The 22,416-nt window shown below is 39.9% G+C and overlaps 1 protein-coding gene across 1 annotated transcript in view; it reads left to right on the forward strand.

The window, feature by feature from the left end:
* Positions 1–1,373: 1,373 nt before the first annotated feature.
* LOC131027207 (proteasome subunit beta type-3) overlaps positions 1,374–22,416 on the forward strand; it is a 37,809-nt gene continuing 16,766 nt past the window's right edge. Inside the window, exons 1-3 of the mRNA XM_057957211.2 lie at positions 1,374–1,533; positions 2,136–2,317; positions 2,548–2,655. Of these exons, the coding sequence (XP_057813194.1) occupies positions 1,528–1,533; positions 2,136–2,317; positions 2,548–2,655 (296 nt within the window). The 5' untranslated portion in view covers positions 1,374–1,527. The remainder of the gene's footprint in view (positions 1,534–2,135; positions 2,318–2,547; positions 2,656–22,416) is intronic.

Consider the following 22,416-nt stretch of genomic DNA (forward strand, 5'->3'; position numbering starts at 1 on the left):
TAGATTATATAACTTGATCTAGAAGGGGCCCTTCAAAGGGCACATTTCCGTAGGGTCTAAGTTTGACATCAATTTTTTAGTAAAACATACAATTCCCCAAATCGCAATGGGCCTTTGTTTAGAATTACTTCCCTATCTATCTCATAATTGAAGTCACCGAGGAAAAAATGTTTTAATATAACATAGTTTTCATTTGCTTTCTCCCAATTTATTTTGATCCATCATCAAATCTCTCGTCTACTTTAGAAATTGCCCAAAACTTTATCAATAATGATCGTAATGGTAAAAGGTCTTTGTGTCTTTGTCCGTGATCACAGATACATTAATATCCAAACACTCACATTTTCCTTCTTTCGTTGAAGGGCACCAAAAGAAAGCAGGGTCATGCGACAAAACTGGCTCATTTCTTTTCTTTTTTTGCACCTCTATGCTTTTGCGCTATGCTATCCTTAAAAAATATAGTCTTGTACAAATTATCGCTTTTAGGATTCTATTATTTCTTTTGAGTTTTCACTTTAGCACGTTTTATATTATTTATTTATACACATCAATTATTACAATAAAACATATACGTCAAAGTGAATTCTTGGCGAAAGACAAAAATGGAGGGTATGTAATTCACTGCTAGGGAAAGGAGCGTAGTTACCGCCCATGTTCCAATAACTGGTCACTCCTTACTCACCCAACCCCCCAATTACTAACTTAAAAATAAAATAAAAAAATGATAATTAAAAACCCACTAAGATATTTTACATGTACCAATAGCTGCCCACTTGTATCCCCAATAGCTAAAATATTAATGTTTAATTGAAGGAGTTGTGCAACTTTATTGGTACCCATAACATACAACTATTGGGGCATTTGTGCACAATTATTGGTAAAAATAATTACTAGAGGAAAATGTATCACGAAGTGTGATTTGAAACGTTGATTCAAAAACTCACACACAATCAATTCCAGAAGTTCGACTCACAAATGAATTCTATGGATTGTGGAAATCTCATATCATCAAATGAATATGTATTGTATTATTTGTACAATTTTTTGAGGTGGTTGTAGTGCACATTTAGGGTGTCTTTAAGTAGGTATCCAATGTCACCTCTAGATGACCACTTTTTGAACTTTGTGCACATAACTAATCATCCTACATTCTCATAACTACTTAGAAGTTGAAACAATAACTTCGAACTCTTAAGACACAACACATTTTTTTATGAGTCAAAAACCCTTTTAAAAGCTTATGACAAAGTTAGCTTTTAACACTGGTTTATATTCTTCCCCTACACTTTGTTTGCTTTGTTAAAGAAATTGCAAGGCACCTCAGACCCTTTCGCCAAATTAAAAATAATAAAATATAAAAATCTAATTACATTACTTTAAAAGTAGTACCTTTATGATGCCTTGCGGAGAGGGCAAACAAATTTTCTGCGTGTGCTGAATTTTTTCAGAGAAGTCGATTGATAGAGGAGAGAAAGACAGCCGAGAAGCAGGTTTAGATAACCACGAGAAGCTTTGCATTTCACAGAGATGTCGGTATGCTCTCTAGCATTTGAATAGCTTACTAATCTCACTGTTTTTACTTACCGATTTCATCTCACTTCAATTTCTGTCTTTGGTTTCAATGCATTATTAGAATGGATGGAGTTATCTTTTATTGTTTCCGTCAGGCGTTTTGGCTATCCTTTGTAGAGTTTTATGGAACTATCATTATATTTACGTTTAGGGTTTTTGATTTTATTTGATAAATTTAGAGTTTTTTGTTATTAATTTGACAGTTGTAGGCGATTGAGATCAACTTTCAAGCAAATTAGTTGTTTGATTTGGAATCCGGATTGAAAAAAAATTATATAGTGTCAAATTTATCTACTGTATTGCTGGTAATGGGCTCGTTGGGCTGTTAATACGCTGAACGGGGTTTAAGGAGTTTTGGAGGTTTCTTTTTGGTTTATTGCTTATTTATTTCTGTTTTTATAGATATTTACTATTTACTTTGCATAGGGGTTTTGGGTTTTCGTGGCGAGATTAAGAATCTTCTGGGGTTTTAAAGTTGTGAATGTCTAACTTTCTATCTTTTTTGTCTCTTTAAAGTTTGCTTGGATTTGTTGAGGAATTGCCTATATACTGTGATGTGGCAGATATTTGAATACAATGGAAGTGCTTTGGTTGCTATGGTTGGAAAAGACTGTTTTGCCATTGCCAGTGATCGTCGTTTAGGTGTCCAATTGCAAACAATAGCGACTGATTTTCAGCGCATTTCCAAGATTCATGATATGCTCTATGTTGGTCTCTCTGGGTTGGCCACAGATGCACAGACATTGTAAGGTTATTTTCAAGTTTATAAGAAATTTTTATTATTTCTATGAAAAGATGCAGCCTCAACTCTGATGAATTGAAAGGAAATATGAGATACAATCTTTTGAAGAAGTACAGTAGGTCTTAATTTGATATTCTGTGCATGCTTCTGTAAACTTCCATGCTACAGGCAAGAGCTTTGTTGATGATTGTAAATGGATTATTTGACATCCTCTTGAATTTTTTTTCATACAGGTACCAGAGACTTGCTTTTCGGCATAAGCTTTATCAGCTTCGAGAGGAGAGAAATATGCAACCAGAAACTTTTGCAAATCTTGTTTCTGCATTGCTTTATGAAAAGAGGTATGTGGGAACTGGGCTCTTTCTGTATTTTGACTTTTTCTAGATGCAGTTTATGTTTGCAATAATGATTCTCTTTTACTTGAATCTTAGGACTTAATTAACTATACATCCGATGCCATTGTCATTTGAGAAGTCGTTCAGAATTTTCCATGTTACAAGGAAACAGAAACAAAATCAGAAACAGAATGGAATTTGGAAACTGGAAAGTTCCAAATTGTGAGGAACCCCTGTAAATGAAATTCAACAGAAACATACGTGCAAAATAATAACAATAACAACATTTAAGAATAGATTAAATTTTCAATTTTTGTGCTGAAAAGATAGAGACACTCTGGAAACCGGTTTTCTTCATGGTTTTTCCTGCAGCTCAGAGAATTCAGCCTGATTTATGGGGCCTTCCACATTTAACCCTGTAATCTATGCCTGTTTTATAGATAGACAAAAGAACCCATGGTGTCTACAATTTCTGACACTTGTAATGAAACAGTGCTACTGACCTTGACACGGTCTTCTTAAATGAAAAGGGAAAAGGGAGGACCATGGCTGCAAGGAAGATGTAACCAGTAAGAAGCATCTAAGATATCTAAACTTCTCAGTGATCTGCAGTAGACCGCTGAAGCCAAAATCGGATTCTTTGTTGTCATGCAGGGCTACTCCTATATGTCTTCTACCTTGCTTTAGACCAACTACTGTGTGATTTCAAAATTCAAATATCAAAAGGCTCATTCTTAGCGAGTTGTTTTTTCTCAGTATGGTGAGCTGAAATGTTGGATGCCTGATAAGCTTTCAGTGCAAGAATACATGTTGCTGAGTTGCCCTAATAAGATCACTGATGGTTCTTGAAGCGACCATTCTAAATTCTGACATTAGACTTGCACTTACTGTCAGGATTTTAGCCTTCTTTACATGATTTTGAAGAGCTGTTAACTTCGTTTCAGTTTTGTTAATCTTTAGACCGTGGTAAGCAGTTTCTGCTTTCAGAAAATAACTGGAATTGCAAACTGAAACTTAAATCAAAACAGCAGACCTGAGTGTGATAACCTACAAACGCACACTACTGAAAAGACTTATTAAAAACTGTCATTTACTAAACTGAAACTAAACTACATTCAATTGCTGTTCTTCTTTTGTATTCTACTTTTTTTTCTGCTGCTAAGTAACGTGCCCGAGATCTCTTTTGCAGACACAAGGGTATCTTTTGGGCTTTACACACATGCAACTCAGTTGGAGCACCAAATTCAGTAGACTACATTTCTATAAAAGTCTAAAGCAGAAAGCCAAATAAAATAAAAGACAAAGTGCTTTATTCTAGAGAAAAAACAATAACTTATCTTCATGAATATATATTATAGAAAGCCTCAAAATGTGAGAAAAGCTACAAAAGTTAGGCGAGTCCAATGCTCAGCTTAAAAGCAGGGAGGAAAAAAAATTAAAACTAAACTTAAAGCTGCTTTCAGCATCCAGCTGAAGGGCAAAAAATACCAGTGTTCCACGGGCGTTGGGGATGGGGGGACGGGGGGACAGGGGGACGTGTTTCCGGGACGGGGGGACCAAGGGCCTAAATTTGGGGACGACGGGGGGACGGCGGTGGGGGGGTGGCGGGGTGGTGGTGCTCATATACTTATACATATACATATAGTATTTGAAAAACTAGTTTTGAAAAGATGTATAACAGTATAAGAATTAGATTTCAAATGAAACTATAGGAAATACCAAGATTACTTAGATTAGTAATACTATTTGCTAAATGCTAAATAAAATTTGACAATTGAAATTGTCAAATTGGAGATTTCTCATTTCTATCATATGAATATCGAAAAAGGAAAACGAAAATACGAATATCTGATGCCATTGCAAAGTCTATAATAATAAAGATGATTACATGATTCATCATTACAATGAGTAGCCAAATACAAATATTGGTAGCAATAGCTTTACAAAAGAGACTAGAGTCAAAGACAAAATGACAAAACTCAAAATGTAGCTAATGGAGGCCTCTAATCATCTGCGAACTCCTCCTGGCTGGAACTGTTGGACTCTTGAAGATCAAGGTCCCTCAAGCTCACACCAACTAGCCCTGCATCTGAAGTGGTAGGATCATCCTCATCAATCTGTGAAGGCTCCTCTGGCTCTACATCCCATCGTGTCGCTGGACTCTCCTTGTACACAAGTGTCTTGCAGTCCATGAGACGCAAAGCACTGTGTACAACCACAAGCTTCTCTGCTCTATTAGAGGTAAGTCTTTTCCTCTTAAGAGAGTGGATGAAGCTATATATAGACCAGTTCCTCTCAGTAGCTGAAGAACTGGAAACTTGGGAAAGTAGACGGATGGCTAGAGTGGTGGTCAAAGATTTTGGGCCATGGCAATTCCACCACAAAAGTGGGTCTTCCCGTGCCATAGTGTCTATATCCATCTTTGCCGCATCTGAATAACCTCTAAGAGTGGCAAATCTTCCCCACTCAGTGTGCATTGTGCCGACATCTCTGGAATCAAACATCTCTATGCACCAAAAGAAACCCGCCTTCACCTCATCATCTTGAATCGGTGTCAGTCTACCCGGTCTAGCCTTGTACCACTTAGGATTCAAGGCAAAGGTAGCCATATGCAAAGGAGTGTTCAATTTGTCCCATCTACGTTGAATGATAGGCTGAATTTGCTCATTGTAGAATGCTAAAGAGGGGTCCTTCACTCGCACAACAACCCTCATCTGGTCAAGCATAGAGTCAATGCACTCATACACCTCTCCAAGGTTAGGTGCATCCCCATCCCCATATCTGATCACCTGGAATACTGGAGAAATGATGGAGACAATGTATTTCGCATCAGTCCAAAACACATCACTCTTCACTATCTCCTTCACCCTTCTCCCCTACTCTGTCTTGACCTCAGCCCACCTATTCCACTCATTAGTCATAACCATGAGTTGCAATGCCTTTTGCAACTCAATCATTCTCTCCAAAAGAATGAAATAGGATGCATATCTAGTCTCAACTGGTTTCAAGAACTCCTTCGCAAAGGTTCTGAAGAGTGCACGTGAAGTGTGGTGGTTGCAGATAAACATTTGCACATCTCTCGCATCGGTGACCACTCCTCTAATACAATCTATCTTCCCCATGTCCTTGAGTGCATTGTTCATGGCATGCACACAACATGGGGTCCACCAAATGTGTCTATAGGCTGCCTCAATGAGTCTCCCTGCTGCTCTACACACATGGGCTGCATCTGTCACTATTTGGACCACATTTTGTGGCCCAACCTCCTCAATAGCTTCCCTAAGGACCTGAAACTGGAAATCAGCATCTTTACGATGCTGATGCCCTGTACAATCAACTGCTCTAAGGAAGTATGGGCCCTCTGCACTTGTGACCATGACGTTGATGAGTGAACGATGGCTAATGTCTGTCCACCCATCCATAACTATGCTACACCCCGATGCCACCCAACATGCCTTCATCTTCTCCATCAAAATATTGATCTTGGAATAGCATTTATCCAAGATCGAGGTCCTCATTTTTGTCTCCCCTGGTGGCACATTAGATGGTCCTCCCTTGGCCACCATAGCCATCATCTCCCTATAATAAGGAGACTGTGTAACATGAAATGGAATGCCATTGGCAAAGAAGAACTTGCCAATGGATTCATCTATCTCATCTCTCAGCTACACATTAAACATGTCAGCAATGGGGTTGCTCTGTGGTGTCTGCAACCTACGTTTCCCAGCCCTGGCGACAGTAGAAGTGGAAGTGGATGGAGATCCAAACATCATTCCTCCCATTTGCGAAGCATGAGAAGTATGTGGCACATTTTGGTTGCCCTGAAGTGCTGCCCTAGCAGACAAAGTAGTAGGCATCGAAATATTTGTGTCATCTGGAACTCCCCAAAGCCTGTTAAACTCAATTTTGTACTGTATATTTTTGGCTTCCTCCAAAAACTTACAATGTTTCATGCCTTTTCCTCTCCAAAACAGAAAGTGTGCATTCACCCTACTAATGCTACCGAACCATTCTGTGTCACAAATATTGCACTTCCACTTCCTTGTTCCCCCACTTGAATGTGATGTGCCTTGTACTGATATTCGTGAAGCAAACTGTTTTAGAGGAGACTGAGGATCAAAATGACCCCTAGCATATGGTGCCAACAACTCTGAAGGGCAACCTGTACTAGCTGGTGCACTCGCCATAGAACTAGATTGGGCTCCAGGATCAGCCCACCCCCCTCATTTTCAGGTTCATATTCTGAATCATTCTCACTATGAGAATGGATTTCCATGTCATCTTCACTCATGCCTTGGGAGCTCATTGTGAAATTGACACTGCATTTCACAAAATAAAAATAAAAATAAAATCAGCCTAGTTTAACAATATATTTTTAAATTTTTTTCCTATTCATCTCAAAATGAGATTTGATATTGAATCTTGAAGGCATCATTTTGCCCTCAAGATTCAACATCAAATCTCATTTTGAGTTTTGAGATGAATAGGGAAAAAAATCCAAAAATGACATAGAACAATGAAAATCAGAAAATAAAACAAAAAAAACAAGAAATAGTTGAAAAACCCTACCTTGTGCTTGAAAATTCTCTCCAAAATGTAGAAGAATCTTCTTCCTCCTCTTCTTCTTGCTTCTTCTAGCTCCTATCACGCTTGCAATCACTTTTTCTCACCCCTTCAATCAGTCTTCTTCAAGTTTTTCCTCCTCTTTAGCTTGCTGGAAAAAAAATCAGTTTTCCTAAATGAGAGTGAAATCTAAAAGAAACATGCTTTTGTGTTGTTTTGGGGGGTAGGGTGGGGCCCACGTCCAATTAAGGTTACCCCTTAACCCCCCCAAAAGTCACTTGTTTTTTAAAAATTGCTTTTTTTGGTTTGCTTTGATGTGGGAACGTGTTGACGCGTCTAAAATCGCTGAACTTGCGACTTCATCCGGCCAACGCAGAATAGAATGTACTCGCTGAGTATCCTATCCTCTCTTGAGATAAGGAAATCCCTAATGCTGTTTTTTATTTGATCAAAGGGGACAACCTCAAGGTTTTGATTGTCAGGTCTTGACTGCGGGATTACTCAGTGGTCGATGTGATTTGCTGGGAGCACAAGGGGACTTACGATTTGCAACAAGCTGGTCTACTGTGATTCTCGAATTACGTAATAAAGAGCAAAAGGAAAGGGTTAGGAGATCTAAAACTAACAACATGGGTATGCGGGTAGACGGATTCAACATAACCAATACCTGCTTGGCCAGAATAGCTCACAACCTTGCAGGAACGGTGCAATCTTCAAAGGGACTTGGAAGATTTGCAGACTAGAGACGCGTGGCTAAGCACCCAATTCTGGCGCAACTCAGACGGACACCTGCAATTGAACTAAGCACAATTAAAGGCTCAGGTTAACCATATAAAAGGATACACAATCAGTATATCCTCAATGGTATGAGCCTGAATCTATCAAATACCTGCACACCCAAAATAGAAAGATCTATCTAAAATGCTGAGAGAAACCATGCAAACAGGATGAAAACAAGACAATAAACACCAAATCAATGTTTATATATTGATTTCAGCTGCCTATTATAACAATTTCTGCAACATCTCTATGCTATTGCTTAAAATCTAACCTATTCTAACTCTAAAATCTAACTCTCTCACCATAGTCTAACTATTTAACAAAAATCTATAACTATCTAACCATCTAACCCTTTACAAAAGAAAGGCCTCTGCCTTTTATAGATATTACAATTTTGAATCGAAGGCTAGGATGGATTGCATCCAAGGGTCTTGATCTGCCTTCCAGAAACTGGCAGCCTTAACCCATGCCCATTAAATTCTCACTCATCTATTCAACCACAATTTCAACTACCTGCCACTATTTGACTTCAATTTGAGTCTATCCGGTAGTTGGACATAACTGTCCACAACTGACTTGTTTCTCCTTTCTTTTAAAATATCTGAGTGGGACCTACAAGTAGTTTTACAATAAAACAATTTCAGCTTTTTAGAAATTGAATTCTTGGAATTAAATCCAGTTGTGTGCTTTTTCTCAAGAAGGCATAAACTTGCAGCATTCAGAGTGTTCTTTGGTCTTTGGTCCCGGTGGTGGACTTCATCTTTGTTCAGTGGCACGGTTCCCAATGTTTGGTTGCTCTCGCGCTCCCGCAGCGCTTTCCCACATCTTTTTCTTTTCTAGTCTTCAGCGCCTAGCCTTGATTGCGATCCTTCTTCGATGTGCGTTTCAGGTCTTTCTCCTGGTTTTCTAATGACGTCTTGCGACTTGCGAACGATCAATTTCATTTCAATAAATTAATTTAATTTAACAAATATTAAAATTTACGCCTAGAGGGTTATTTTGAAAATCTCCCAAGTTTTAACGCTTTTACTCCTTCCGCGAATTTAGTTGTTCTTAGCGATTTCGGGCAAGAGGGGCGTTCGAAGAGTTTTTAAAACTTTGTCATTTTCACCCCTTAATGGTGAATTTTGGGATTTTGGGCACTTTTGCAAACTTTGGGATTTTGGAGTGTTTTGGCAACTTTCACTTTTTAACATTTTGGCTAAAAGGTCTGAATTTGGCCATTTGGGGCATTTTTGCCAACTTTTCACTTTTCAGATTTTCACTTAAAGGCCCAAATTGGGCCCTTTGGGCACTTTTGCCAACTTTTACTTTTTCAAATTTTGGCTAAAAGGTCCGAATTTGGCCATTTGGGGCATTTTGGCGATTTTTTAACTTTTCTCTTCAAGTGCAAGCTTGGGCACTTGGGCGAGTTTGTCAACGTTGGCACTTTGCATATTTTATCTCCTTTGTATCCCTTGGCGAAAATCGGCATTTCAACGTCATTGCAGGCTTTAACTCTTTCTTCACATTTAGGCGATTTTGCGAGAATTGGGGAGTTTTAAGTTCGCAATATGGCCCTAGAGGCCGAATTTGGTTTTAGCTGCACTTGATCCTTCATATCCCCTTCCTCTTCCGCAAGGACAGAAACGCACAAACTGGGAGGTCCCTGTCCAAGACGGGGATGGGTGTACGATTCGCACAACAGAACGTGGAAGACGCCCAGACGTCTCCACATTTCGGCGGCGCTTGGGTGGCGGTGGCGGGACGGCAGGGGACGTCGCGTCCCCGTCCCCCCGTCCCCGAGACGTTTTTGACGGGGGGACGCACCCAAAAAGGGGGGGACGCGTCCCCGTGGAACACTGAAAAATACTAAGTATAAAATCTGATTTCTTGTACTCAGCTGTAGGAGAACAGCAACCAAGCAACACATTTGAAAAGCTAACACTCCCACTTTGTGAGAAAGGGGTTCTCCATCAAACACTTTTCTCTCAATATTTCAAACTTTCCTTTTGCCAGAGGCTTTGTCAGGAAGACTCAGAATATCTGCAACCTGCCCATCTGAGGGTACATACTGAAGAATTATTGCTTCCTTCTAAATTCTGTCTCTAAGGAAACAATACTGAATGTCTATATCCTTGGAGCAGTTATGAAACACTATATTCGAAGAGAGCTTAATGCAACTCTGATTGTTACACTACTACTTGTAAGAATGAAGTTATTCACATACAACACTAAAACTAAAAGATTAGATTTATCAATTTTTTTTGTAAATATTAGGGTTCGCAATAGTTTTGGTGAAGCCCAACTTTAAAAAGTACTTATCAATCTGTGAGTACCAAGCACATGGTTCTTGCTTAAACCCATACAAGAATTTCTTCAATCTGTATATATGAACTTCAAACCTTCTAGGCTGATTTATATAACTTCTTCCTCTATATTGCTATTCAAAAAAGTTGTTTTTACATCCATTTGATATAAAGACAAACTGAAATAAGATGCAAGAGACATAAGTACCCTGATAGAAATGTATCTTGCAATTGGAGCAAGGGTCTCGTTGTAATCAACTCTTTTCTCTTTGAGAGAAACATCGTGCAGTGGATCTAGCTATGCACTTTTGTATGCTTCCCATTTGCTGCATGTTTCACCTTTTTCAACCACCTAGAATCAGTCAGTCACTGGTTCTTGATCTGGTCTTGGCACAATTTCCAAAATGTTGTTTTAGCTGATGGAGTTTTACTTCTCTGTCATGACATCGTGCAACACTTTCTCTAAATTTACCTCTTCAAAACTAGAAGGTTTTGCATCAATGATGGAAGTCATCAAAGCAACATATCTCAGAAGCTTCTTAGGGGTATGATTCTTGTTCTTGTGCCTCACGCAATGTTTGAGTAAGCCATCTAGACTTTTTGGATATAGTTGGTGGTAATGAGGTATCTGCCGTGCACTAGAAGTTGGCTTAATTGCAGTTGGTAGTGCTGTATTTTCAATTTTGTTGATCAGAACTTGGGCTAGCAATTTGTTCACTTTCATCAAACTCTATAGGAGGCTTCTAATACTAAGAGGACCAAGCATCCTCATCAAATTTCACATCTTGGCTCACTTCTATCTTTTTTTTGTGATGAAGCATGGACCTTGTAAGCCTTGGAGGACTCTTATGTAGAGAGGTGTTCTACAGCAGCATCATGGAGTTTTGTGTTGGGATCGTGTAAATGTAAATAACTATTAAAATGTAGCTGACATATATTAAAAAAACTGAAACTATATTGTAGTTCTTAAATAAGTACAATAAAATAAAATAACTCTTCAAATAAAAATAAAGTAAACAATGTAAGCAAAATAAAATAGTTCTTAAATAGTTCTAAAGTAAAATAAAATAGCTCTACATAAATAATATAGCTTGGTGTTTTTGATAGATTGACCATTAATGGAGGGTGTTAGAATAATAATTTCTTATATTGTTAATGGTCAACTTAGGTTGTTAGATTTCATTAATTTATCTACAGTATTAGGTAGATAAAGGTAGGTAATATCTTTAATTTCTACAGTGTTTTGTATTTCTATAAATTGTAATCTTTACCAGTTAATATGAACTAAGATATTTTACCAGTGAATCTGATTTTCACATGGTATCAAAGCTAGGGCACAAAACCTGTTTTCTTCAGAAAATCTGCATGTTTTTTAACGACCTAGGGTTTTTGCAACTTTAAGGCCTAGGGTTTTGACACCTTGTTTCAAGGTGAATTTTTTTTTGATCGTAGATTCTTGGTGGGTTTTTTGAAACCTCAAAACCTCAACTGGGTCACCGTCAGATTTTTCCGGGTCTGCAGATTTTTTTTTTTGCCTAGGGTTTCTACAACTTCGCCTAGGGTTTTGACCCTCTGTTTCAAGGCGAATTTTTTTTCCAGTTGCAGAATCGTTGTAGGTTTTTCGAGAGCTCAACTGGGCTGTCGTCAGATTTTTATGGGTGCATCGTTTTCTGTGCCTCGTTTTTTGAGCCCGCGGATTTGACCCTTCATTTTCAAAAATTAATTCTGATTGCAGATTCTTTCTGGGTTCTTTGCAAGGATTTCTGGGTCTTCGTCGGATTTTTTTGGGTTAGTCAAAAATTTTACTTCGAAAACTGTGCTAGGGTTTTGAGATTATCTCCTTCGTTTCAAGTCAGAATTTTTTTTATTTGCAGAATTTTTGTAGGTTTCTCGAGATCTGAAATGGGTTGTCATCAGATTTTTCCGGATCTTCCGAAAAATTTCTGCCTCGAAAACCATGCTAGGGTTTCAGTTTCTGCCTCTAAATCTGACTTGCAGAATTTGTGTCTAAAAACCCTCTATTTTTCATCCTCTCATTTTTGTGCATTCGTGCCTTCTCCAGTTCGACCTTGGGGTACGTGATGGCATCGCTGACGAACATTATGCTCGAAAGCAGCCAGAAGTTCAATGGCCGCAACTACAACACTTGGAAGCAGCGTATGTTGACGTTTTTTGAGTACCGATGTCTTGATGCGGTTGTTCTAGGCATGTCTCAATGTCCAGACAATGCTGGAAAAGATCAGGACAAATGGTATGAGCGCAATCGGGAAGCCGTCATGCACATCAAACTCTCTGTTACTGATGAGCAACTACCTCAGGTACCGGATCGTGGGGCAAAACTGCGAAGGAAATATGGGATCATTTGAAGAGTCTTCATGAAACCTCTGACAAGAGCAGAGCATTCTTTCTTAAGAATATGCTCTTCACGATCATGATGGATGAGAAAACATCTCTTCAGGAGCATCTGACAAAGATCAAGGATATTTGTGACCAACTGGAAGCTATTGGTCGAAAAATGGAGGAAGAAGATATGGTGGTCATTACTCTGAAGAGTCTCCCACGCTTGTATGAGCATTTCATCAAAATACTCAATATCACTTCCACTGACGTCGATTTGAAGTTTTCCGATCTTTGTAACAAGCTTTTACAGCAAGATCGGTGGCGACAACAGTACTAGTTCTCCCTCCACCGAGCAAGTGTTCTTTGGCAAATCTTCTGCTAAGAACAAAGGGAAAGCTCAATCTTCTCAGCCGAAAGGCTCTGGTTCTTCTCAGGACAGCAAGAAGAAGAATGCTCAGTGCAATTATTGTCACAAGTTTGGTCACATGAAGGCCGAGTGTCAAATTCGTTTGGCTTCTGAATAGAAGAAGTAGGGAGGGTCTCAACAGAAGGCAAATGTCGCAAAACACTCAAAGCAGAAAGAATTTGCATTCTATGCTTTTATGGCTAAGCAAACAACAGATCCAGTACACTCTTCTGCCTGGTATATCAATTTAGGAGCGTCATGACATTATACTCATCGTCAGGATTGGTTCACGAAATTTTAACCCTTCTTAGATTCAGTAATCTTCTGAGGAGGAGAAGGGTACACAGTTGATGGTAAGGGCACTGTCTAGATAAACTCAGGAGGTAGCAATTTAATTTTTATTGATGTCTACTATGTTCCAGGCATGGAACATAATCTCCTCTCCGTCAGTCAGATCATGAGGCATTCTCCTCAATTAGATGTTGTCTTCAGTTCGTCCATCTGCAACATCGTTGATAGGGAGATTCGTACTATAATCACTATGGGACTTGAAGATCATGGTTTGTATAGACTTGCTGATTCCGATGATTCTCAAGAGCATGCTTTGCTTGCTAGGAGTACATCCATCAAAACACTTTGGCATCAACGTCATGGGCACTTAAACGTGCACTATCTCTCTCAGTTATATCGGGAGGGTTTGGTTGTTGGTCTACTTAAGATCCAACCTCAAAATCAAAGTTCCCAGACTCAGACTCAGACTCGGCTCGGACTCGGCAAGGTCGACTCGACTCGTGACTCGGCAACGACTCGGCAATGACTCGGCAAAATAAAAAAACCCTTGAAATTAAGAGATTTTTAACAATTTAAAACTTGTTTCATGCACCCATTATTGAATATAGCCCAATTATAATGTGTGCTAGCTTGTTATGCCATGAAAGGCACGCTGATAGAGTATCTACTTGTTTGGGGCTTCTGTTTAGTATTTTCTTTGGCCAAATTGAAATTTTGGGAGCACCAACATGAGACATCATGAATATCTTCACTTGGAAACTGTAAGAAGTGCTTGTGTATGGTAGCATTAAATAGTGTGCTTGTTGAACTTAGGTTTTACCTTGGGACTATAGTTGACCTTGGTCTTTCTTGGACCTCTTATTTTTTAGGCTATATATATGTTGGATGGAAGGGGGAATTGCGAGGCTAGAAGGGTTTGAAAATATGCTCCTCAGAGACATGTCCCTTGCCAAAAATAACCTTGTGCCCCATGGGGGGATTTTTTGGGATGTGGGGACAGGTAGGAAATGTCCCCAACTCACCCCCTTTTTTCAAAATTTTAAGAAACATCCTTGTTGTGAGGTACTCACACATTGCCCCATTGCAAATGAAGACCCCCACTTTTTGCTTTCTAGGGTTAGCTCTTTTAGTTTTGTTGTTGGTCGTTTTAGTGTCGTAGCCTTTGCATTGAAGGGATTGAGTTTCTCAAAGGTCATCAAATCAGGTGGATCTCCTCAAGGTGGAGTGAAGGAGGTTAGGTCAGTTGAGTGATTAGGGGTTATTTAGATCATTCCTAGTGTTTTTGTGTACTATCTGGTCACGCTTCAAGTTGCTAAATCAAACCTTGGTTGAATGCATAGTGTCCTTCTAGGTCCTGTCCCTTACATTAAGGTCAGAGTGAAATCGCCTTAAAAGACTGGAATGTCATCCTGATCCTGAAATGGCTTGAAATTTGACTAAGTCTGGAAATTTGAAGGATCCTCCAAAAACTAGATTTTGCATTATAACTCATGGAGGTCCGAAACCACTCTCAAACATCCTGACAATATATATGGAATATAACTTAAAGTATAAGAGAGAGAAAAGACATAAGGAAATGTCACTTATACAAACTCACCGAGTCCGAGTCCCGAGTCAGCAAAACTCGCCGAGCTTGGTTTGACTCGCCAACTCGGCGAACTCGCCTGACTCGCGGCGAGTTTGGGAACTCTGCTCAAAATCATGGAGTTTGTGCAGCCTGCCAAGCTGGGAAGCAGCATCGGACACCATTCTCGGATGGTGATTCTTGGTGAGTCTCCAAGGTCCTTCAATTGGTTCATGCCAGTGTTCCACGGGCGTTGGGGACGGGGGGACGTGTTTCCGGGACAAGGGGACCAAGGGCCTAAGTTTGGGGACGGCGGCGGGGGGGTGGCGGGGTGGTGGTGCTGATATAGTTATACATATACATATAGTACTTGAAAAACTAGTTTTGAAAAGATGTATGACAGTATTACAGTGTAAGAATTATATTTCAAATGAGACTATAGGAAATTTGAAATACTAAATCTAAATACCAAGATTTCTAAGTTGTGTTGTTATATGGAGCCTAATCAGACTCGGAGGTTAGATTTTCCCTACTTCTATCGGCGCGGTTTCCCCCTATATTTTTCAATGGGGGTTTGGGGGCAGCGCCCCTTGCGCGTTCCCTGTTGCGATACAGGGCGGGGTCGAGGGGCAGCGCCCCGCGAGGCCAAAAATACTTTTATTATTTTCTAAAGGCGTTGGGTGTTATTTTTCTTTTGGCCCCACGTCCAATTAGAGTTACCCCTTAACCCTCAAAAAACTTAAAAAGTCACTTTTTTTTTTAAATTTTAATATTAAATATTGCATATACGCGGGGGCGACAGGAGACGTCTGGGCGTCTCCCCGTCCTTGGAGAGACATCTGCACGTCTCTCGAAGGACGGGGAGACGCCCAAACGTCTCCCAAGGAGACGTGGAGGCGTCTCCATGTCTCTTTGGGAGACACCCAGACGTCTCCCAAGGAGACGTCTCCACGTCTCCCCGTCTCCCTGGGAGACGCGGGGACGTCCCCGCGTCCCGGCGGCGCTTGGGTGGCAGTGGCGGGACGGCGGGGGACGTCGTGTCCCCGTGGAATGAGGGTTCATGCTGATGTATGTGGGCCAATGAACACTCCATTTGTTACTGGTTGTAGGTACTTCTTGTTATTTGTTGACGATTTCAGTTGTAAAATGTGGGTGTATTTACTAAAAAAAAGTTAGACATGTTCAGTACATTTCAGCAGTTTAAGGCCTTAGCTGAGAAAGAATCCGGTTCTCAGATTGTCACTCTAAGGTCAGATAATGGGGGGGAGTTTTGTTCCAATGACTTCTCTACATTTTGTGCTACACGTGGCATTAAATGCCAACTCACCACACCATACACCCCTCAACAGAATGGTGTAGTTGAACGCTGGAATCGCACCATTGCTGAAATGGCTCGTTCTATGATAGAGCATCGAAATGTTCCTAAGAAATACTGGGCTGAAGCAGTTTACATTGCAGTCTACCTTCTGAATCGGTCACCTACACATGTCGTCAAGAAGATGACTCCTGAAGAAGTCTGGTCAGGACGCAAGCCTAAAGGGGCCATTTGAAAGTCTTCGGTTCTACTGCTCATGTATGGATTCTAGACGCCAAACGTGCTAAGCTAGATTCAAAGAGCCAAACGCTTATGTGTACTGGTTACAACAACAACCACAAGGCCTACAGGTTGATTGATGTGGAGACAGTTCGTCTTATTTTCAGTCGTGATGCTGTGGTTGATGAGACTACTGGTCCATTCATGCCTCCTACTACTCCTAGTCCTGCGACTCCAACTATGCAGACTCCTGATGTTGGTGTTCGTCTTCCTCTTGGTTCTCATAATGGGAGGGCTTCAGAGCATTCTGACTCTGAAGATGAGGAATCTACTGATCCAGCACCACCTGATTTTTCACAGGATTCGCATCCAGATGACTTTGTTCCAACAACTCCAGGGGATGTTGTTCCTCCAATGCCAGATGTTGGTACTTCTACCCTCAGGCCTAAGTGGTGAGCCAAGACTAACGGAGATCTTCACGATGATGAGCTTATTGAGGGTAGATCCGCTCGCAGAAAGAGAAAGCAACAAAATACAGTCAACTTTGCATTTATGGCCAACATTCACAGCATCCATGAGCCCCAAACATATTCCGAGGCTAAAGGCATTCCTAAGTGGGAAAAGGCTATGGAGACAGAATGCCATAGTCTTCTGAAGAATAACACTTGGGTTCTTTCTGATTTGCCTCTTGGGAAGAAACCTATCAGCTGTAAATGGGTTTACAAAGTCAAGTATCATGCAAATGGTACTTTAGATAAGTACAAGGCCAGATTGGTTGCTTGGGGCTTTACACAACGGGAGGGCATTGACTACAAGGAGATTTTTGCTCCTACTGCTAAGATGAGTACCATTCGTCTTCTTCTCGCCATTGCAACTCAGTTTGGATGGAAACTTCACCAGATGGACGTTAAGAGTGCATTCCTCAATGGTAAGTTGCACGAAGAAGTTTATATGACTCAACCTCCTGGCTTCAAGGTTCTTGGTAAGGAACATCAGGTTTGTAGATTGATAAAAGCCCTCTATGCCCTGAAGCAAGCCCCTCGAGCTTGGTACTTCAAGATTGATCAGTATTTGGTTGAACATGGTTTTCAACGCAGTCCCTCTGACACTAATCTGTACGTCAAACTTTTCAGTGACGAGATCCTTTTTCTTGTTGTCTACGTGGATGACTTGATCATTACTGGAAATTCAGCACATTTGATTGCCGCCGCAATCAAACAGGACTTGTGCCAATCTTTTGACATGATAGATTTGGGGCTTCTCCATTATTGCTTAGGTGTCGAAGTGTGGCAGATTGATGACAATATCTTTATTTCACAGTCCAAGTATGCCCACAGTTTGCTGGATAAGTTTCGAATGCAGGATTGTAAACCTGCTTCCACACCTATGGAGAAAGGGCTGAAGTTATCAGCCAAGTTTGATTCACCTGCAGTAGATGAAACAAAATTCAGACAGCTAGTAGGCAGCCTCATCTATCTCACTGCCACTAGACCTGACATCAGTTTCGCTGTCAGCTACATCTCTCGCTTCATTGGATTGCAGCGAAGCGAGTGTTACAATATGTGAAAGGCACTTCAGACTATGACATTCTGTATACAAGGTGCAACGATCTAGACCGACTCAGATTGGGCAGGATCGATGGATGACAGAAAATCCACATCTGGGTACGTATTTAGTTTGGGTATTGGTGCCGTCACTTGGAGCAGCAAGAAGCAACAGGTCGTGGCTCTTTCCTCGACCGAGGCCAAATACCGGGGAACAGTCAAGGCCACATGTGAGGCAGTTTGGCTCCGAAGGATGCTCTTTGACATGCAGATGCCACAGAGAGGTCCTTCTCCCTTGTATACTGATAATCAAGGGGTGCTCAAACTGGCCAAAAATCCAGTCTTCCATGAATGTACCAAGCATGTCGAACTTCATTGTCACTACATCTGCAAGCTGGTAGAAGACGGATCAGTTCAGTTGCAATATGTTCCGATAGTGGATCAAACTGCAGATATTCTCACCAAGTCTCTGAGTCCGGATAAATTTGTAAAATTCAAGGGGCAACTTGGTGTTTTTGATAGATTGACCATTAATGGAGGGTGTTAGAATAATAATTTCTTATATTGTTAATGGTCAACCTAGGTTGTTAGATTTCATTAATGTATCTACAGTATTAGGTAGATAGAGGTAGGTAATATCATTAATTTCTACAGGTTTTGTATTTCTATAAATTGTAATCTTTACCAGTTAATATGAACTAAGATATTTTACCAGTGAATCTGATTTTCACATTAAGTAAATAAAAATAGGCCTTGAAATAAAAATAAAGTAAACAATGTAAACAAATGATAAAATAATTTTAGATAGTTCCAAAGTAAAATAAATTAACTCTTATTGATAAAAAAAAAAAATTAACTCTAAGTAAAAAAATAACAATAAAAACCAAAATACAATGGACATATATTTAAAAAATGTTTCTAAAACTTAAATAATTCTTAAGTAAATTTTTTTAAATAAATAAAAATAGCTCTTTAAATAAAAACTAAAGTAAAAAATGTAAGTAAAATAAAATAATTCTTAAACAGTTCTAAATTAAAATAAAATAACCCGTAAGTAGATAACATAAATTAAAATGAAAAATTGCCAATTGAGGCTTAGTGCCGTACTAAAGTCATTTCATTGATGAGGCGGCCACCAAGGTTCAAACTCCGGCTGGGCCATTGAGCTCACAGGCCTTGTGCCTTCACTCGACTGATGTGCTTGCAGGATATGTGCCTTCACTGGGCAGTTGTGCTTGCAGACTGTGGGCCTTCGCTGGGCCGTTGTGCTTGTGTGTTTGAACAAGTGAAATGTGTGTTAATGGGGACTGATGGCCCCTCAAATGTGGCTTCGAACAGTTAAAGTGGGAAGAGATCATCTGTAATTGGTTTCTTTGGGCTCAGACCAGGCTAAAAACCTGAGTTTCCTCGAACAAAAAAAAATTTAAAATGAAAAATCAAATAACTATTGAGTATGTAAAATAAGAAAATTCTTAAATAAAATAAAAATAGCTCTTCAAATAAAAATAAAATAAACAATGTAGATAAAATAAAATAATTCTTAACTAAAAATTAAATTTGTGTCCCTGAATATATGTAGTAAATAAAATAGTTCTAAAGTTAAATAAAATAACTTTTTAAGCAGAAGGCATCAAAGTCCTTGAAGGCATACTTGCCTCCATAGACCTCAAAATCTTAGTCTTCATCCTTGTCTTATTCTTCACAAGAGCTTTGAACTCTGGAAGCTCTAAAAGACCTTGTTGTTGGTCTTCATGAAATACATCTAGTTTTTCCTTGAGGAATCATTAGTAAATAAAGCATAGTGGATGTTTCCTATCAAGGAAGTGGCTGAAATAGGTTTACATACTTCTGAATGGATAAGATTAATAATTCCTCCTGATCTGTGCTCATTGCTAGGGAAAACAGTCTTGGCACCCTTGCTAGGTGCATAACCCTTTACTTTCACGTTTTCTCTATCTTGTAGTTTGACAATCGTCACAATCCCTTCAAGGCTTCAACATGTTTTTCAAGATAGATAATGCTCCAAAGTGCAAGTGACCAAACCTTTTGTGTCAAATCTTGCACAATTTGTTTACTGTCATGTACTAAGGCTCCATGTGCAACCAAATTAACAATCGACCAAAAACACCACCCTTTTGCATGCCTTTGGCTAATACTTGACTAGGATCTTGGTTGTGATATCTTGTAATGACACGCTGATCTTCGAAGTCAGCCATGCACCTAAGATCTGTCATGATTGAAATGAAAAGTAGTTTCTTAAACTTCTTAGTTAAACTAGTAATGTATATAGGACATTATGGCATTCAATAACATCAACTGAAAGTACGTGGAAGGAAACAGATCCTGTAGGATATGCAGTATCATTACTGAACTCCACCTGTATATTTGTCTTCTGCTTTTGAAATTCGCTGTAAGCCTTTTTAATTAAGGCTATATGTTTTGATGCTTCACTTTTGCATAGCATCCTACACTGGAAATAGTGTTAGTGGATAGAGGTGACACCATAGAGAGAGTTATTGTAAGCTTGGTTGAAATTTTATGGTGCAGGAGCACCTAGACAGCATGCCAGAATATGGAAGGCTCAGAGGGCCTCATGATGGTTCATGAGTCATCCTCAATATAATAAGGTCCATAGGACCATTTTGTGTTGATTAGGATTGCTTTGGACCCATTTGTAAGACCATTGACCCTGATTGGCATGTATAAGCCATCATGGTCAAATCTGGTCAAAGGGTCAGTAGGATGTTTAGGATGGATTGGGTAGGTCCTTTAGGATAATTTTACATGTCATTCATCATTGGAAGGCATCCATGTAATTGGTTTGGTGCCCAAATGTAAAAGTTGCTAATGTTGTCAAAGTTGTCATTAGGGTGACAACATGTAATTGGGCAAACAACTTGCCTCCAATGGTCACTTAGTTTGAATTTTGGTTGGATGGCAGTTGTGAATGACCATATATGTCTTTGATGGTCGAGGAGGAGGGGTTGATGTTGGTTGTTGGTATTGTGGTGAAGTTTGGAATGTGAATGAAAGCAAATAAACCAGATTTCCTGTCATTCTCTCTGTTCTTACCCTCATAACCTGATTGTACGGATTGATCAAGGAGTGTAATGCATTTGTGTGAGTAGCATAGTGAGTTAGCTTCCATTTGCTTCTGGTTTGTTGCAACGTGGTGATAAATTCTGTGAGATCCATCCAATTTTGTAGAAGCAGGTCAGAAACCCTCGCCTACCTAGGGTTTTGGCTTCACATGGCTTTATCCTGACTTTCCATCCATGGAATCTCATGGCCTTTGATGGGAAGTCAGGGACATGTGTGTATCATAGGATTCTGGAGGATTTTGGCAAGGAAAGTGCTGGAGGAAGGAGGAATGGCCATTGAAGAAACAGGCATCCTCATGTGACTGGTTCCGGGTGAATGGAAAACAAGTTGGAAGGAAGGGTATGTGGATGGACTAGGCCAAGAAACGGTGGATTTGGTGTTTAGGGATGTGTGCAGACCCAAAACAACCATTGGATCAGGAGGATCAATCCAATCTAGCGTAGTTGCTTTGTAAAAGTGGCCTAATTGCCACATTAGGCGTAATAGGACAGTCAATGTTGTTGACCCTGGTTTGTAGGAACAGAACCCCATTTCGACATATGCTATGTAAGCCCCAAAAGGGTACTCAAAACTGCAATTTGTTGCTTAGGTTGTTTGGGAAGATTGGGAGTTAAGGGAGGAAAACCGGAAACCTAGGGCTGTTAGCCAAATTAGGTCCTAATTGGGTAAATCACCCTTGGGAGTGTGTCTGTCACAAATTAGTGTTGGAATTGAGTTGGTTTGGTTTCTTAGGGTCATAGGATGGTGGAAAAGGGTCCCTAGTCCATCCCAAGTGTGTTTGGAAGGTTGGAGTCTCATAGATCAAGGATTGTGATCAATGGGAGGAAGTTTAAGTTGGCCATTTGAGAGGTTGTAATAAGGAGATTGGAGGGTGGTTGGGTGAGGAAAGGAGTTTTGGAAAGGATTGTGGGTTGTGGGTTAGGTAAGTCACTGGTTCCCTGTGGACTCTGCACCATTTTATTCATTGTTGAAGTTTTTGTACTCCTTGCAAACTACTTTTTCTGTTCTTACGTGTCCTTGTTCTTCTTCGTAGGGACATTGAGAAGCATAGTGGCCACTTGTTTGGCATTGAAACACTTGATATGGGTCAAGTCGTTCTTGAATTTTCCCCTTTTGAGAAGAATTTGAGTTCTCTTTTCCTTTTCCCTTACTGGTTGTTCCTTTTTTACCACCTTTCCTCATCTTTCCACAAGGATCTAATTTTGATTCTCTTCTGTTTTAGCAGAAATAATATCTGGTCTGTTTCATCTTGGATAGTATCATCTCATAGCTGCTCAAAAGTGAGAAGCTTCTTGTAAGTGTCGATGCTTTGATTGAATGTGTCCCAGAATGAAGAGAACCCATTTATAACAATT

The sequence above is a fragment of the Cryptomeria japonica genome, chromosome 2 (assembly GCF_030272615.1).
Source record: "Cryptomeria japonica chromosome 2, Sugi_1.0, whole genome shotgun sequence".
NCBI lineage: Eukaryota > Viridiplantae > Streptophyta > Pinopsida > Cupressales > Cupressaceae > Cryptomeria > Cryptomeria japonica.